Source organism: Paramormyrops kingsleyae, chromosome 11 (assembly GCF_048594095.1).
Source record: "Paramormyrops kingsleyae isolate MSU_618 chromosome 11, PKINGS_0.4, whole genome shotgun sequence".
NCBI classification, from domain to species: Eukaryota; Metazoa; Chordata; class Actinopteri; order Osteoglossiformes; family Mormyridae; genus Paramormyrops; species Paramormyrops kingsleyae.
The window spans coordinates 13,140,627-13,158,747 of NC_132807.1; the positions used below are offsets into that span (position 1 = coordinate 13,140,627).

The 18,121-nt window shown below is 47.7% G+C and overlaps 1 protein-coding gene across 1 annotated transcript in view; it reads right to left on the reverse strand.

Annotated features, from left to right (window-relative positions):
• Positions 1-349: 349 nt before the first annotated feature.
• LOC111840356 (rhombotin-1) overlaps positions 350-18,121 on the reverse strand; it is a 20,998-nt gene continuing 3,226 nt past the window's right edge. The window contains exons 2-4 of the mRNA XM_023805091.2: positions 8,170-8,383; positions 2,631-2,756; positions 350-869 (exon numbers count right to left, since the gene is read on the reverse strand). Coding sequence (XP_023660859.1) covers positions 764-869; positions 2,631-2,756; positions 8,170-8,383 — 446 coding nt within the window. The 3' untranslated portion in view covers positions 350-763. The remainder of the gene's footprint in view (positions 870-2,630; positions 2,757-8,169; positions 8,384-18,121) is intronic.

An 18,121-nucleotide genomic window follows, 5' to 3' on the forward strand; every position in this document is an offset into this window, starting at 1 on the left:
AAAACTGCTGATAACTGAGCAATAATGTAGTCACTTCAGCGTGTGTGTGTGTGTGGCATATTTGTCTGGAACAAATGAGACACACTTCCCCTTTTAACACCTTCATTCATTAAGGAGGGACACATTCAAGTCTGAATTATTTTATTCCAAACTGGACAACTGAAGCTTTTTCTCGGAATGTTTGATCAATGTATTCAGACAGTGAAATATTTTTACTTGGTTCAGTTAAGTAAAAATGTTCGTGTGATTCCTTAAACTCCATAAAAAGATCGTGCTGGTTGCTTTAGAAGAACAGACTGAATCTTGACTCACCAGCTTCTCCAAAGGACTTTGGTATGGGGTGGGGGATGCAGGGGTGGGGGGGGGGGACAGAAATAGGACTGAACATTAATAATCTGTAATTCACAATGGTAATAAAATTGCATTACATTTTTCATAAAATAAATGTTCCCGTTTATATATACACAGAAAAACATACTGTACAGACCCTCTAAGGACCCATTCCTGAAGGGGGGGTGGGGGGGGGGGGTGGGCATCACAGACACAGGCGACACAGTGTGCAGCTAAGCAAGCACAGCTGTACAGGGCGGCCTCACAACTGCTCAGTGTTGGGGAAGCTGTGTTACAACATTTACAGTTAGAGTCTTCAGGGACTGAACGGGCATCAGAAAGTACTGCAGATGAGCAGGGTGGCTCCCCCCCCCTCTGCAGCTGGCCATCCATGGCACTGCGGGGACCAGTGACGCAGCCTGACCGCCCCCGGCTATTGAACCTGCGTCTCAAAGCTGCCGTTCAGCTGCCCTTCTTCGTAGTCCATCTGACACAGAATCATGTTGTTCTTTAGGAAAAACTTGTCCCCCACACAGAACCTGCGGGCAGAGACACAAAGACACGCTTTAACCAAAAGGGTGGAGCCCCGGGGCAGTGTTTGTAACTGTGCCATCTTCACTGATCTCGTGCCAGTCAAGCTGCCCCTGGAAAAAGCCATGGGTCTCACTACAGCACTTAAAGCCTGTTTATTGTGGTCTGGTAACCGCCGCCATGTCTGCAGTGACTATCCTCCATCGGCCATGACAGGACTGGAGCGCAAAGCCATTCATGTGAACATGAAGGTGCTTCTTTAAATTAAAGAAAAAAAAAGGCATAAACCACATTTCCAAGCAGACAAACTGGACGCCTGGCACCCAGTGCCACCACGGCCGCACGCCTGCTTGCTATTTCAGGGCCTGGCACTGGCCGCACCGGTTGCCTAGGAAACCTGCCACCCCTCTTCGGTGGGGTTTTAAACCACTGGGGGTTATTTAAAAAAAATATTGCTAAATTCATACACGAGATGTGGTGTTGTGATGCAGGTGTGTGAGGTTAGGACACCGTACCTGTGATCAGAAGGTCACTGATTCAAATACTACGGCCAGCAGAGTAATTCTACTGAGGGGACCTTGAGCAAGGTCCTTAACCTCAGCTATTCCAGGGACTGGCTGACCCTGATTTCTCAGTCGTATGTCTATTTGGAAAAAAATCCTTAACTAAAGAAACAAGTGTATGCAGGGTCTGCCCTGGAGAGGCATGCTGATCAGAGGTCAGTGCCGGACAGACCTGCATCACTTCACAGGTCAGCCATGTGTCCAGTTAGTCTGTTAACACAGAGGTGCTTTGACACTGGTTAATTATACCAGCATTACTCAACCCAGTCCTCCTGGACGCTCAGACAGTCCATGTTTTTTTACTCTGATAGCAAGGAGAGAGCAAAAACGTGGACCGTCTGTAGGTCTCTAAGGACGGGGTTGAGAAGCACTGCATCACACACCCACAGAGAGAAAGGGCCAGTGGTCTGCGTGATCGTGAGTCACCCGCCTCACTCATGGCGGAGGATTTTCTTTCCGTGTTTATGCAAGATGTGCTTTTAATCCACCATGTGTGTATGTGTGTGTGCACAAGCTGTGGAAAAGGCCAGTGCAGCTGAAATGATACACGATTTTAGAAAGAAAGAAAGAAAGAAAAGAAAAATCAGAAAGCCCCGTGAATGAGGGCCCAGCCAGCGTCGGCCCTTAGAGGCCCCTAACACGGCACCTCTCTGCGCATCGCCCCAATCCCCTCCCATGATCCCAGGGATATAGTCAAGGATGAGCCCCCGAAAAACTTCATTTTGTCAGCTGTAATTCCCCCACACCTTGTGCTTTCAGAGTGAAAATCTACAGCGTCTGAAGTGCTAACGCCGGCTTTACTTCCTGCTGCGGCTTAAAGACACCATTTAGAATGAAGTCTTCAAAATATGATCAGGCCTGACATTGATATAGCTGTCAAACTGAGGTCGACTCACAAGCTTAAATTGTTTTTCATCCACACTTATAATCCTGCACCCCACAAAATCTCTTACTTCAAAGATTACTTCTAGACTTTTCTCGCTCGCCCGTTTTCTCATGATTTGCTAACCCCAGTCAGCTTTTGACCCAATTCGTGTTTAAAAAACTTTACTGAATGTAACAGGACATTTAAGTCATATCATAAAGTCAAAGTATAACAACTATCAATAGTCAGTGTGCATAAATTTTGTGCTAATCAATTGACAGAGGGAAATATATTTTCATGTGGGGCTAATTTCTTACATTTGCTACAGAGTCTTTGCTCACCTCTGGTTGCAAAGTTGGCAGGCGAAACAATCCAGGTGGTAAACATTGTCTCTTGCTCTCATGACCATCTCGAAGGCAGGGATCAGCTTGCTGCACGCAGCGCAGTTTCCCGTCGTGCCGAAGAGCCTGGGAGACAAGCAGATCGGGGGTGGTCACCTTTCCAGGCACAGCGATCATGGGAACAGCGTGCAGTGGCGGAACACGCGAAGCATTCTGGGCACGTGTCTTTAGCGGCGAGGACAGAAATCAAGAAGCCAATTTGTCACTAATGATCTAATCGAGGTGATAATGCGGCCTTAGTCCCGCACTTTCAAGACACCCATCTGTCAGCATGTGAGACCAGCAGATTGCTAAGTTTTCCTTCCCGAAAGTAAACAGTTAACGAGGCTCCGCTTCTGCCAAATCCAGCTGCTGTTTATGATCAGAGCAAAACCACATCAATGTAGCCGAAAAGGTGAAGGAAACCAAGGATTCAGTGCTCATTTTGCCTCATTTTGCCTGCTCTCTGAGGAAACGGGAAGGAGGAAGAGCAGGGTGACCTTGCAGGGGTAACCAAGTGTGGTAACCAGCAGATCAGAGAGAATCTCGATGCAGCTCTTTACCCTAAAAAACATGACCCCTGTTTTGGGGCACTTTAAATAAAGCATAATGGACCTGCAGTCTGTCTACGCGCACATCCATCAAGAATTGCGTAGAAGGATGCACTTCAAGTCATAGAAATTGCCAAACAACAAAGAAGTATAATAGAGAAAAATCCTCAGTTTGAAAGATTACGTCCTGTACATGACCATCATAGGTATAATCTCTAATGGAAAAACAGAGGGCTTTAAATGGGCCCTATTATGCTTTTCCGGTTTCTCCCTTTCCTTTAGTGTTTTATTTAGTTGTATTTGCATGTAAATGGTCTGCAAAGTCTTACGGCCCAAAGTACACACCAACTCTCACCACAGAAACCATTCTTTTCCAATATGCCTTGAAACGCCTCACTGGAATTCTAGCCCTTACTTCCGTGACATGGTGAGGTCACCTTGTAACATAGTCCTTATTGGCTGCCTACATGCAAGGCTCTGTCGGCAAACTGTAAGACAGGGAACAATGTAGGGTATGCTGGCCAATCAGAGCACACTGGTCTCATTGAGGGTGGGGCTTAAAGCTCTTACAGTGTGAGAAATACAATGTTTTTTGGAACATTAGACCCCAAAAATAAAATTATGAACAGTGAAAATTAGCATAACAGGACCCTTTTAAGCACTGATATTTTCAGGTATTTTCTCCCTCATCTCTGTTTGAGCCCATTAGATTATAAGCATATCCACAAATACACAGATATGTAGGTGTGCCTACATCATTTAGCAGCCCAATGCTGAGCTTTTATTCCTGGTGATTTTCCATCCATATGCAATACTGCTTTAAAAAATTATAAAAAAAAAAAAATAGCAATGTCACACTGACAAATTAATTTGGTTACTATTCACTTCTTCCCCTGCACAAAAGATTTTTATTTTACAAAATCAGGCACCAGAAATTTGAATACATGTGTAAATGACGCAAACTAAATTGTGCTTCTATGATTTATGTATTTAAAAAGTGTTCTTATGCAGAATTGACTGCCATTACGGAGAATATCAGGACACCATGACAGTAGTAACTGCCAGCACACAGCAAGATGCTTTAAATGTTCTACCTGACAGAACCTGACATGTGATTCTCTTACATTTTAAAGCTGTTATCCAGAGCTGCTTACACGGATATAATTCTGTGTACTGGTGGAACGACATCAAGTGTCTCTTCATTAACTGAGTGCAAAGTATGACACGTGGAAAGGCTGGGATGGGGGCGACAGGTTTTGACGTTAATGTGGACGATTCATTTCTTAGCTGTACATTAAAACACTGGCTGCTGACCAACAGGGGAAGCAGGCGATCAGCAGGGCTGTGTTGGAAGAGCACTTATGGAAAATGGATGGACAGGAGAGACAGGACAGGGGGAGGAGCAGGATCCTCTGAGCAGGCCGGCTTTAAGTCCGCAGCTGGGATGGAGCGGAGGAGGCGGGTGGTGCAGGGGGCGGGGTTCCGTGGACAGGGGCAGCGCACATGCCGGTTCCTCCCAGTGCCACAATCTACTCAAACACCAGGCAGCAGAGACACAGTGAGCTCATCAAGCACGTTTCAGGGCTTGCAGGCCGGTACCTACACTCTGTGCCAGCGGTGGCCAATCTTATCCGCAAAGGGCCGGTGTGTATGCAGGTGTTTGGGGTAACCTTTAGGTCAGCTGTTCTAACCCAGGTGTGAGGAGGACTCAGCCAATCAGTCCTCTAATCTAATTAGTAATATAATTAGGGAGCTGCAGCGAAAACCCGCATACACACCGGCCCTCTGCGGATAAGATTGGCCACCCCTGCTCTATGCCATTGCATGACTCCAGTTACCCAGCATGGTGAAGCACTCACGGCCTGGAGTAGGTGGTGATGTCGAGGAGGCGCCCTGGTAACACCCTGCCCACCCAGGAACGCAGGCCGCAGATGAGAAACAGCCGATTATTTCAATTTAAAGACACTTTAAAAAGTTGGTCAATTCATAGATTAGGTTAGCGCTCTAGAGGAGATGCAAGAAATAAACTTGTTATACTCAAGTATCAGAAAGTCTCCTATGAGGCTTAACTGAATTACGGTACTTGTCAGCAGTCACTCACCTCTCTGAATACTGCCAACGACTCAGCATTAGCTCTGTAACAGGGCATATTTGAAGCCACATGTGTCAACTTTGTTCTCTCAATTGTCTTCTTATTTCCTTACATTTATTACTGCCTGGCTCTGCTCTGTGCTGTCAGCCCCTCCCTCACCTACTTTAAGCGTCTTTGGGTTCTTGAAAAGCTCTTCACAAATTAAATGCACAATTTTCTTTCTGTATGGCTGTTTGTGTGGAACCTCTGGATTTCCATGCTCACCAGTGCAGCCATGTGCTCAGAAGTGCAAGCCTCCCTGTCTGTAATCCATACCGGTGGGACTGCAGAGTGGTTAACCACTGATTAAAAAAAAATAAAAATAAAAAAAATAAATCCCTAATGAACGAGTTAATTTAGGGAGCCTGATCTGATTTTGCAGGCATGATTGAAGGCAAGTTCATACGAAGCTCTCAGCACTTAATGGATCATCAAAGCTGGATATTCTGTGTCTAATCTTTTACCTCATGACTAAACAACTATAAATCTACTTGCTTGTAAAGCATTTTCAATAGAATTGAGTTCAACCCCTGCTAACAACCATACCTGACAATTTGTGTATGAAAATGTACCATCTATTAGGGTTACTAACGGAAACTACGAACACCAAGACTTTAGAAATCACTATCGTTTAAGGTTTAAGATTTACAGCTTTGAGAAAAGTTAGTGTGTGAATAGAAGGAGATGCTCCCTAATTACAGTAAACCTCAATGGCCTCATTCTTCTGAGCATTAATTCCCACCATATTCTTCACATACACAGGAAGAGCGCAGCCATTGGATGGTGTCAGTCCTCTGTCCAGGAACTCGAAAAAGTACAAATGTTACAGAAACACACCTATCTAGTAAATTCTCTCACTCAGTTTTATCTGGATTACCAGACAGATGTTCCTTAACCTGTGCGAGCAAACCGACGTCACACTCCTGGGATGTTCCCTTCCCCAGCCTGCGATCAGCCTCCGGCTTCTGATGTGGACGGCCTGCGTCTCGGCCTGCCTGAGGATTTCTCCTCTCTCTGTGTTCATGGCGCTTCCGTGAGTTAAAGCCAAAAGATCAGGGGAGGAACATTAAAATTGGGGCTTTGGTTTATGTTGGGTTTTCTCAAATCAAAGTGCAATTTAAAATTTATTTTTGACTTTACTCTTCCAAAAACTGACTTATTGGTTTAACATTTCAAATGCACATTAAGCTCTATAGTGGGGGAAAAAAAACATGTTTAAGTTTAGTTACACAGAATTAAAACACTAAGCAAACCAGAGAGTTTGATGGATTGCTTAGTCACATCGGGACCGTCGGATCTAAAGCATGGCGGTTCTGCCTTCTGCAACAAGGTCACCGGATTCTGAGCCCTAGAAAAATGAAGCCACTAATTAATCCATTGTTCCCTGTAATAATGAGAGAGCAGCAGAAAGCACCAGCAAAGCTGCCTATTTATGGAATAAAATGAATGTCAAGTGGATTTAGAAATAGTTGAGGGCAGCACAGATTTCGGTGGGGAGGCACCTGTATGGCATCCTGTAAACCCCCCCGTGCCTCGCCCTCACACCCCCCACCCCGACAGAGGTCCTCTCATAATTAGTATCACTTGGCAGGACTCCAAAACCCACACAAACGGGGGTGCACCTGATCCTCCCAGCTCCCTTTAATGAACTCCCACTGAATAGGAGCTGGTGGTGGAGAGGGAGGGGGGGGGAGGCATTAAATTGTTCACTAGTGTTCAGCTTCATTATGAAGGTGAAGAGACATTCTTCTGGGGGGGGGGGGGGGGGGGGTGCTTTGTGAAGCCAGCATCACCTGCTCTTTAAAGCCTTCAGCACAGAGTGGCCACTTTCCCGTACGGGCAGGCAAAGTTTTTAATTTGATTCATAATAGAGTTCATCTCAAGTGTCTTTAGGCACTAAGCAGCACACATTTGTCTGGGCCAGAGGAGCAGATGAGGGCGCTACATTTCATTAGGCCATTAGGAGGGGAGCTGGGACAAAGGGCAGCACTGGCCCGGCTGCTCTGGGCGAGGTTTGCCCGGGCACCCGAGAGCCCACCTCTGCTGTTAGGAGGAAGCTTCTGCTTCTCATACCTCCACCCTGAGATTTAAGCCCTGCTACCAAACATGATCACCAAGGAAAAAAGAAAAACGAAAACACACAAAACCTGATTTTGACAAAAGCAGGCATCTTCAGCAGGACCCTTGGAAGAACATCCATTTAGGATATTGTGTTTAATTGTGCCAAATGCACAGCTTCAGGCTCAATAATCTCATCTCCTCATTACATCCTTTTTATTATTACTTCATCTCTGCCATCTGCCCCTTCTGAGGTGAAACAGAGAGGGGTTCAGTTAACCGAACTGAATGTATCTGCAGCATCGATTTAAGGCACACCTTTCCTGCACCTTCGGTCCACAGGCAGGCTGTAGCCCAACGAAGGGTCCCTCTGGAGACAGACAGGGGGTGGCTGGAAGCCCCAGGGAACCATTGCCAGAAGGCCTCAGGGGATGTGACATAATGCCCAGCTATAATGTTTAATTTGGCACGGGGTGCAGGGGTGAGGAAAAGGGGTAGAAAGGAGAAGCATAACTGTTGGTCATCAAGGTCTTCTTCTATATGGGCCTCAAAGGTAGGTCCCATGGCATCGGTCATGGAGCTCTAAAAAGGCAGGGAACTCACAAGCTCACATTTAGGGATAAATGGTCCTTGTGAGCAAGAATCTTATTTTGAAGACTCCCGATGGTCGGAACATCACAAGTGATGGTATAGCAGGTACACGTGACACCATCAGGTCAGTACTCTTGGAAGGACGGAGCCAGTCATGCAGGGCTCTCACCTTAAGTAGTCCCGGCGGCACAGGATGAGGTTGGCCTTGGTGTAGAGGGTGGAGCCCACCTCGCCCAGCCGGCAGTCGCAGCAGGCGCATTTCAGGCAGTCCTCATGCCAGTACTTGTCCAGGGCCTTGAGCAGGTAGCGGTCCCTGATCTTGCGGTTGCAGCCAGCACAGCCCTTCTGCTTGCCCTTGGGCTGCATGGAGAGCATGGGCACACCTGCAGGGATTGGGACACACACATTATGGCTTTAGGGCAGGGAGTTTGAGGACCTGCTGACAACATCTGCGTACTCATGACACTAGGCTGGAAGGCAATCTTCATACAGAACAGCCTCATCCACCTTTGATATTGAACCATCCTGATGGACGCCATCCGTCTTGTGAGTTTTACAGCACAGTCCTCCGTCCCTCCCTTCTCACACTTCTTCCCCCATCCCTTCTTCCCCCTGTCCCTCTCCCTCCATCCAACCCTTAGCTGCTGCTTACCTAGCCAGTAACGGCTCAAGCAGTGACAGATTCCACAAATTAGCCGTGTAGCCCAGGCTGCCACTCGGAGGAATAAAGGTGCTTTTAGCCACCAAAAGCACAAATGAAGTCCATTTTAATAAGCGCTGTAAACACTAACGGTCCGTGTGTGCCTGACATTTGCGTTGGGGCTAAAAGCCAGCCCCAGGGGCCCCACGCTGCCCCCCCCCTCACCAGGCCGGCTCTTAAGACACTCTCGGGCATGCCAGGGTATCGATCCATCCGGCGCAGCACGACAGGGCCCGCGACAGCCCCGTGCTCAGAGACGAAGCCTCTCTGCATGATGGGGTCAGACAGGCCATCGGCACTGGAGGCCTCACTGCTCTGTCCTCGAGTGAAAAGCCAGTTCATTAGTGCAGTTAGAGGAAAAAAGGAAAACTCCATTGTACAGGGCAGGTGAGAAGGGGAAGAGCAAGCACCACACTGCAGGCTCTGGTTTTTACGGCCGACTTTCGGTGTTTCTCCTTTGGCAAAAGCCCTTCGCTTCCCCTCCCCTACCAGCCTCAGTGCCTCCTGCTGTGAGTTCGGCTGGAGAACACGGCCACCTCCCCCACGTTAAAAAGACAGTTGTTCAGTAACTAACCGTGGAGTTAATTCAGTGTTGCACCACTAGCGTTTCTCCTTGAAAAAGAGTAAATATGTAAGAGGACAGAGCTTGTTAGTCAAATCCGTAGCACTGGTTTGGGAGGGAAGACGGTGCTGGGGTGTCCCCTCCGTAGTGGTTCTTTACCAAGGCAGAACGGTGGCAGCTAATTGGTGGAGCTCAGCTGATGGGAGCCATCAACGAGGCCCCCGCCGCCCTCACCTCCCTCCACTCTGGAGCGGCTCCCTCGAAGCCCAGCACATAAGGATCACAAACCGGCTATAAATACCAATGTTCAGTGTAAATGAAGCTAAAAACCTCGGTGCCGGCGGTGGCGGGCTCTGCCTGAATCTCACGGCTTGTTAGAGCATCTCGGCAGGTGCTCCTGGAGCGCGGGTCTGTCAGGCACGCTGCACTAGGAGGAGCCTAATGAGAGGAGCGAGCAGGGGCCCAGACACGGTGCGGCTCAGGAGGAGAACCCGGTGCCTCTCCCATTCCCAGCGGGACACTCGGGCATGTTTCATTTGCCATTGGTCACAGCTAATTGCCTATTCTGTTCGAGATCTGTTGACAAAGACAACTAATTATACATAAAAGGTCAGAGTCCGCAACTCTAACCGGGGTTCCAGACCAACCCTTGTCAAGGAGCAGCACTCTTTCTCCTGCGTCACAGTTCCCCATACCGCTCCTGCACAGCACGGATCCCCATGCTCCTATTTCCACCACAGCACTGCTTCCCACATCACAGCTCCCCATACCGCTCCCCATTCCGCTCCACCTCACCGCAGCTCCCCATACCGCTCCACCTCACCGCAGCTCCCCATACCTTCCCCCTCAGCGCTGCTCCCCTACGGCATCAATCGGGCAGCACAGGCCACAGGGGACAGAGAACCACACCCCCTAACACCAGCCAGAGTAGCATCCCTCTAAGCAGCTCATCCTAAGGCGTGGGCCGCACGGAGACCTCTGCTGGCGGTGCCTTACTGCTGCGACCAGGATGTTTCTCAGAGCATGTTCTCTGCCTGCGGGGGCTTTCTGCCTGTGCTGCTGTTTCCAACAAGAAGCTGAAACATAAAGGCACTTCTAACCACTTAAGACAAAAGCTACGTAACACTACCACAATGCAACACCAGAAGGTCACCAAAGGGGAACAATACAGATTCCTATTTCAGAGAATGTGCCTCCTTGGAAAGAAAGGAAGCTTGACACTCCCAAATACTGTGGCCATTAATAAGCAGAAGGTGGCCAGTTTCTCATGTGGCCAGGTCACCTTACAAGTACAAACTGTATGGTTTGCATTTAAATTGCCAGGCCCTGTGGTCTTCATTAGGAATACAAGCTTACACATAAATCTATATATATAAAAAAAGCTATGATCTCTGAAAGTGCACATTAAAATGTGAGGTTTAAGGAAAGAAAAAAAAAAACAGCACACGAGAAATTCTTGAAAACCGTCACAGTGAACTGAATCTTCCAGTTACTAAATTGGATCAGCACACACTCATCTGAAGCAATTTACACCCAGAAGACAAATTAATTATTGAATGAATGACACCTGGGCACCTCACATGCAAGTCACACTACATGTGTTGCTCGAGGGTACAGCAGCAGGGTTGAAGTCAGCCACCAGTAGACAAGTTTATCCAAAACAGCAAACTGGACATTTATGAAGAAAGCTGCCATAGAACTAAACCAGTGTACTAGCTGCTGCCTCCATGGGTACAAATGAAGACCTCCATCATTATAAACCAGCATTTGGTGATTGGATGGGCACAACTACAAACACGTCAAGGTTTAGGAAAAGTTCCCGATGAAGTCAGGAGAAAAAAAATAAAATTCTAGCATCGGGTGATTCACAAATTTCAGGCCTTCATTGGTATGACCTCTCTAAGGGCCTTAAAAGGTTTGCAGGTTAGTAGAACTACACCACAGCAAATAGGGCGGCCACTGTAGCCACGGTACCCCGGAGCCGTGCATCGTCGGGCATCCCAGGACATACGGGCAAGGGCTTGGGCACCTGTTGTCCTGTCATCCATAGGAATTCATTCAGTCAATTCAAAGCTGCAGAGGAAGGTCGGTCCACTGACAGTTATACTATCCGGGAGAAGCAATCAAGACACAGAGAAACACTAGCTGATGCAAAAGACCAAAGTAGGGCAAAGAGAGAAGGCTATTTATTGTAGGCGAACAAGATTTAGACATCAATATTTATGGCTGATATGTGCAGACTCCCTCAAACTCTCAGGAGGATAATGAGGCAAAACTCCCAAGGGGAGAGGCAGCTCCAGAGCCACTCAAATATGTAGCAATTAGCATTTAGCATCTTATTAGGGCTGGTAATAACGGCAAGCGGTCATTGATCATGTCCAGACTTTATTCCCTCTTCCCACATTCCAGGGCCGGCCAATCAGACGGCGGCCGAAGCGGGCAGCTACGAGGCCGCATGCCAAGGAGGAAGCGCTTCATTAGCGGGGCCCACTTCTGCAGAACCTTGCAGCCTGGTGCCACTAACAAGTCCCGGCGCTGCATCCTCGCGCTGACCCCAGCCGCACTCAGGATCAGGCAGGGTTTTGTGTCTGGGGGAATAATTGCCCTTTTCACATGTTACGAGCATTCGCGATCCCCGGCATTACGAGTCCCTCCCCAGCCCGTCTTCCCTGGCGTAATTACTCGCGATCCCCTCCAAATGAGAGACCCCGCATTAGGTGTGCAGTGGCGCCCATGAAGTGGGGGCGTCTCAGCAGAACGGCCTGGAACACAGCCTTGTTTCTTCACCCATCATTCTGGCTCATTTCTCCAGTCTGAAGTCAGCAATAAAGACCCCCCCCCCCCTCTCCGCTTGCCCTCAGATTGTCTGCCCGCTTCTGTGTGGCCTGGCTTCCAGTGCGGCCCTAATTAATGTACAGCTTCATCACCCCCCCCCCAATCCCTCTCTCCCCCAGACTAACCTAGTATTTTTAAACTTATTCACATGGGGTTAATTAAAGAAGCGCATCTTGGAGACATGCAACAGCTTTCTAATTAAATTCATTACGGCTTATTTTGAGAAGTGGAAACTGGCAGCGTTTCTGGCTATTACAGACGGCGGCTCGCTGCAGCACACGGTTCCGCGCGGACCCGGTGAGATTACAGTTCTGGAAGGTGTGCTGTCGTCAGCCCGGCCCCAGAAGCAGGTCTGGCTCCTAGTCCTCATTATACAGCGCAAAAAAAAAAAAAAACCCACAAGATTCCCCCCAAACTTCTGAAGGGGAGTTCTGTAGTGTTCTTGTCTTATCATACAGAGACCGAATGTAGGACACAATGAGACTTGTGACCCAGTATCCACCGAGGACTCGTCAAGCTTTGGAGTCCCCGCCCTGGCTGCGGTATAAACAGCCTCATATCCAAACGGGCACACCCCCCCTCCCCCCCCAGGAGTCACAGGTGGGGCAGCCCTTTTGAAGACCGGACAGTTATTGAATAGCAGTCGAGGATCCCACCGCCCCCCTTTACCCAGGTCCTCTGCCGCCTCACGGCCATCAACATCCATCTCCCCAGGGAGACACTTGATAACAAGGTACAGCTCCACTCTTTCTGCTGATGTCGAATAAGGCTGACGCTACGTCGGAGATGTTCCCGAGGTACGTGCGTTTGCCCACGCAGTCGCGCCACACATGTGCCGCTGTCTGCAGCGTTAAGACGTCGTCATCTGCCAGCCGCTTCCTCACAGAGTGACCGTTTGCGGAATCGCTATGCTTTCCTGTCAGCGCCTGCTGAATAAAGCACTAAATACTTTACACGGCATAAGCACAATAAATGTGCACAGATACAGACAGGGATGGGGAAGTGCGAGGCTGCTGCACTGAGGGCGGAAGTGATGCATGAGAGGCTGATGCTGCCTTGCAATTACAGCAGACTGATGGCTGCAGCAGGCGGGAGGCAGGTGACCCCCTGAAGGCCTGGGCAGACACTGAAATGGGGTAGAAAGGGCCTATGGATTAAATAATGCGGGGGGGGGGGGGGGGGGGCACATGCTCCACACGCGACCCTCCAATGTTCACGGAGGATTTGATAGCCCGACTGCTAATGGGATAAATAATGAAGCAGGCGGGGAATGGGGCAGGGGATCCTGAAGGGGGGAGTTCCGTTACTCAGGGGCAGCAGGTCAAGATTTACTCAGAACCAGGACATTAACAGCAGAAGTGGACACACGCATCAGCTTACTTATTAACTAGGGGTGTAAATCATCGGTCTCTGGGCAATTTGACAGAAAGTACATGTCATTTGCCATATCATGATTCATGGATTATTTCATAAAGTAAAATATTTAACTTCACCGAAAGACAGACAGAAATATTAACACGCAAACAAGTAACAGAATTAAACCATTTCGCCAGATTTGAACAACGTTGCATCGTTATTATGCTGTGGAATTCTGATCGATCTGCGGGCCAGATTTAATAATGAATTATTAATGTCACAGGCCAGCACTGACACCTCTTTTAAATGGTGAATGTGTAAAATCCCTTGTCCTTCACTACTGAAAATGGCTTATCCAATGGAATCATTTCCATTATTGTAGCAGTTGTACAATTTGTTCTGGTGCTGCTTGAATACTGATAGTTGAAAATTGACCAAGACTAACGCAGAGGGATGCAGATATCTTACATTTTTACTTTAACTCGTTAGCTACCTCAGTGTCTTGAGCATTGCTACCATAACTATCAAAAATGACCTTTGTGTTACAAGTGACATTTCTCTAAAGCATCACAATGCAAAGATTATCATAACCATTAGAGAGCATTGTGTTACAGTACCAGGACGAGTTTCCCCAAAAGTGTGTTAGAGCAAAGATCAGCATTGCTTCCATTTAGAATTTTAATGAACCTTCTCCTACCATTCTGTTTCGTGAATTCATGTCTCACGTGGCTACTCTGTGCCTCACCCAGTAGCATATGACCACAAGTGCTTATAACCCTGAAGCAGGTTATTTTACCAGAACACCCCCCCCCCCAAAAAAAAAAAAAAAAAAGAAAAGAAAAAGAATTCTGACTTTACAGATCGATGCATTGAATTACCACCCTATTAATCGATTCATGACTATGCATCTTTACGCCCCTATTAACTGATTGCTTTGGTCTGCCTGGTGGCGGAGACCAGTTCCAGGTTCGTTTGGGGGATGGGAGGATTCACCATGTAGACATAGAAGTGCAAACTTCTTAATGCATGAAATAACATGCATGAGTACGGCTGCAGGTACCAAATAAGCCTGAGCAATGGCGACTCCTGTAGGCTGTCACACATCTTGTAGATTCCTGTTGGACAATAACCTTATGATGCTGTTGTTGACCTCTTCAGCATTGCAATAGAAAACTGATCTAAGCATGCAGACCTCATCGTGTTTCTAAAGCAGGCTGACCACTGGCCTCCACCAACCACTTTGCCACTGAAAAACATTGAGATGGGTTGCAGGAATAGACAAGATCTCCAGCAAATACAATTAAAATAGCATTCAAAAGTAATTACCCCAATTACTTTGTATTGAAAATTCATTACCACTTCTACACTACAAATTGCCAGGATCCTCAAACTGCTCTGGCTTATGGTCACCATGTCCAAAAACCAAAATGCTCTGAAAGATGACAATTCCTCCCCGAATGGCAAAATTGAAATCTCATCTTGAGCCAAAAACACTTTACCTGCATCATAATTCAGCCATGCAACACCCTCCCAGGGTTCACTAATCCTTACCAGCTCTCCTGGAAAACAGCAGCATGGATAGGAGAGAAGTTGGCCATTAATGAGAGTTTACACTGACCAGACACGTCCGTACACACATACACACTCCAGCCTTCCATATTTAACAAGTAAACAACACCAACCAATGCGCATCTGGGGACAATTTTAGGAAGGATTTAGCAAGGTCTTCTGCTGTTAACAAGCTCAAGGGAAGATCAATTTGTACCAAGATGGAAACTTGTATGAATAAACAGATACACTGTAAAGCAGAAGTACTTTGTGTTCAATTTACACATAAATTATTCATTACAGTGATTACCAGCTTGTAAACATCGTAATGCAAACAAAAAGATTTAGTTTCTGTGGCTAAATTTGTTTTCCATTCTTTTTGCTTTGATGAAGCACAGGGCTCACATGGTGACAGACTGCTCTGTGTGAGAGGTCTGCACCTGGGACCGCAGCATGATGAACACATTAAGGAAGGGCACTGTACACTACAGCAACCAGAACTAAACAAACCAAGCTAAACCACAGAACTCTTCAGTTTTAGACCTGATGGTAATGGTTCTGTGGGAATGAACATTTCAACACGGCAGACTCCACAACAGAAAACACTGAAGATGCAACTAACTGTTCTTCCAGAGACAAGCTGACAAGGTTCAAGATCATGGTGATGCCAACTTAATGAGCATTAATGAAAATGGATGGATGTCACGCTACTGTAGGGAGCCCTTTGCGGAGCCAGAGGTAGACGAATTGTTACTTAACGGAACAGCATCTTGACTGATCCATCCTTCATGGGAATTAAAATTTTTTTATTTTATTTTTTTTTTAAAAAACCACGATGACATGTACTCATTACTTAAAACACACGCTGCTGTGTGCCACAAGAGTCAATATCAATATTCTCCAAATTGCAGGTGGGGGGCAGCCCTGGAACATCAAATATTGGTAGTTCGCAGACCGGTTAGATGAAACAGTGGAAGGAGCCTGAGGGAGAATCCAAACGTGGGTGGTTCCTGAACACAGAAGTATGAAGGGACGACGAGAGCAAGCCGGCAGAGGCGTGGACCAGGAACATTGAGAGTTCAGGCTGCGGCAGACTAGGGGCGGCTTCCTGGGGAGCCACTCGGGGCGTACGGCGGCAGACTCGGGGCGGCTTCATGGGGAGCCACTCGGGGCGGCTTCATGGGGAGCCACTCGGGGCGGCTTCATGGGGAGCCACTCGGGGCGGCACGGCGGCGGACTCGGGGCGGCTTCATGGGGAGCCACTCGGGGCGGCACGGCGGCGGACTCGGGCCGGCTTCATGGGGAGCCACTCGGGGCGGCACGGCGGCGGACTAGGGCCGGCTTCATGGGGAGCCACTCGGGGCGTACGGCGGCGGACTAGGGCCGGCTTCATGGGGAGCCACTCGGGGCGTACGGCGGCGGACTAGGGGCGGCTTCATGGGGAGCCACTCGGGGTGTACGGCGGCGGACTAGGGGCGGCTTCATGGGGAGCCACTCGGGGCGTACGGCGGCGGACTAGGGGCGGCTTCATGGGGAGCCACTCGGGGTATATGGTAGCGAAGCAGCCCCGGGGAATTACATGTGGTTAAGATGCCGAGCGGAGAGTAAATTAAAAACCACCTACTGTAAAATCATCAATACGTAGCCGTGCGTCCTCTTTCAGCCGAGCACATGTAGCTTAGTGGGAGCCGCTCCGCACAGCCAGGCGAGGAGGACAGCAGCATGCTGCCGCTCACACAGGCTTCGAGGGGAACTCGCAGGGTGCTCTGGGGTAATTATCAGCAGTGGAGCGTAAATGCAGTCATCATCAGGATATGATCGCGTGTGCGACCCGGGCAGAGCAAGACAGAGTTAAAAAGTGAAAATTTTAAAATTTGAGCAGTCCTTTGTTTGGCAAAGCCGAGGTTTGTGTTTAACATTCAGCCTCGGCAAAGACAGGAGCCCTGCCTTTAATAAAGGCTAACAGCGGCACTTATGAAAGTGGATCCACTTTGTTCTCCGCTGTCAAAGAGGAACTTTTAGCCTTTCCTGGGTTACAGAGACTGGCTGTAGGCACAGGACAGAGGCAGGGCCAAAGTGGAACCACCTTATTCCCAGCTGCATTGCAAATCTTGCCTAGGAGCACAGAAAGCTAGATGGCTAAAACAATCAGTGACTTCTGGTGCCAGGAAGGGGGAAGAAAAAAATAATATTTTGAAAAGAGACACCAGCTGCCATACAGAACATCAAATTGCAGCAGCCCCATCAGCCTTAAGCGCAAATATTTAAGGGATCCTTCTTGAGGGATTTAAAAAGCTAGTTCTCTTTGACGGTTCACACCTGTACAATGAACAGGCGAGATACAAGTTGTCATTGGGGCTCAGTGACATCTTATGGTCTTAAGCCTCAATGTCACACGATTCACATGATATGAATGCAGCCCCATACTATCAGGGTGTCAAAGTACATCAAAGTACACATTTTTTGCAGGCTTAAAACCATGCAAAAATGGTGTTCAGTATATGCATCCTCCCCATCCCAAAAATAGTGCCCAAAGGCATTAATTTCAGGATAAATTCCTGGAATGTCTCATTTTCTAATTTAAATAACAGTTATAGTACTGGAGGTGTTCATTCATTTAAAAACTCCTGACAACTGTGGAATTAGCCAATAACAGTTTGGATTCAGGGGGAAAATTGTAAAGCATGTCAGCTCATCTACATACTGTACATAATCCTAGAAAGTGTTACTGCTAGTTTGCAACAGTTAAAGTAAAGACTATTAAAATACAAAAAAAGGCTTACAAAAGGTAGACCAGGTTGGGGAAAATACAAAAAAACCACCAAGGGGGGGGGGGGGGGGGGGGTAGCTCAACCCCCACCTTCACACTAAGAGTATTAGAGCACTAAAATAAGATGAAATATTGCATTAAACCCAGAGGGGAACAGTGTTGATGAAATTTCAATATTTGAAATTGGCAAGTTCAATTTAAGAGTAAGAACAAGCCACACTAAGCCTGGAAAATAGCAGAGAGAAAATTACTTTGCAGAAGGAAAAGTGAAAAGACTGTAGAAATGTATAAACAAAATGTATAAAATGTAATCTCCAAGTGGAAATTAGAAATCAGCCCACAGAAACAGA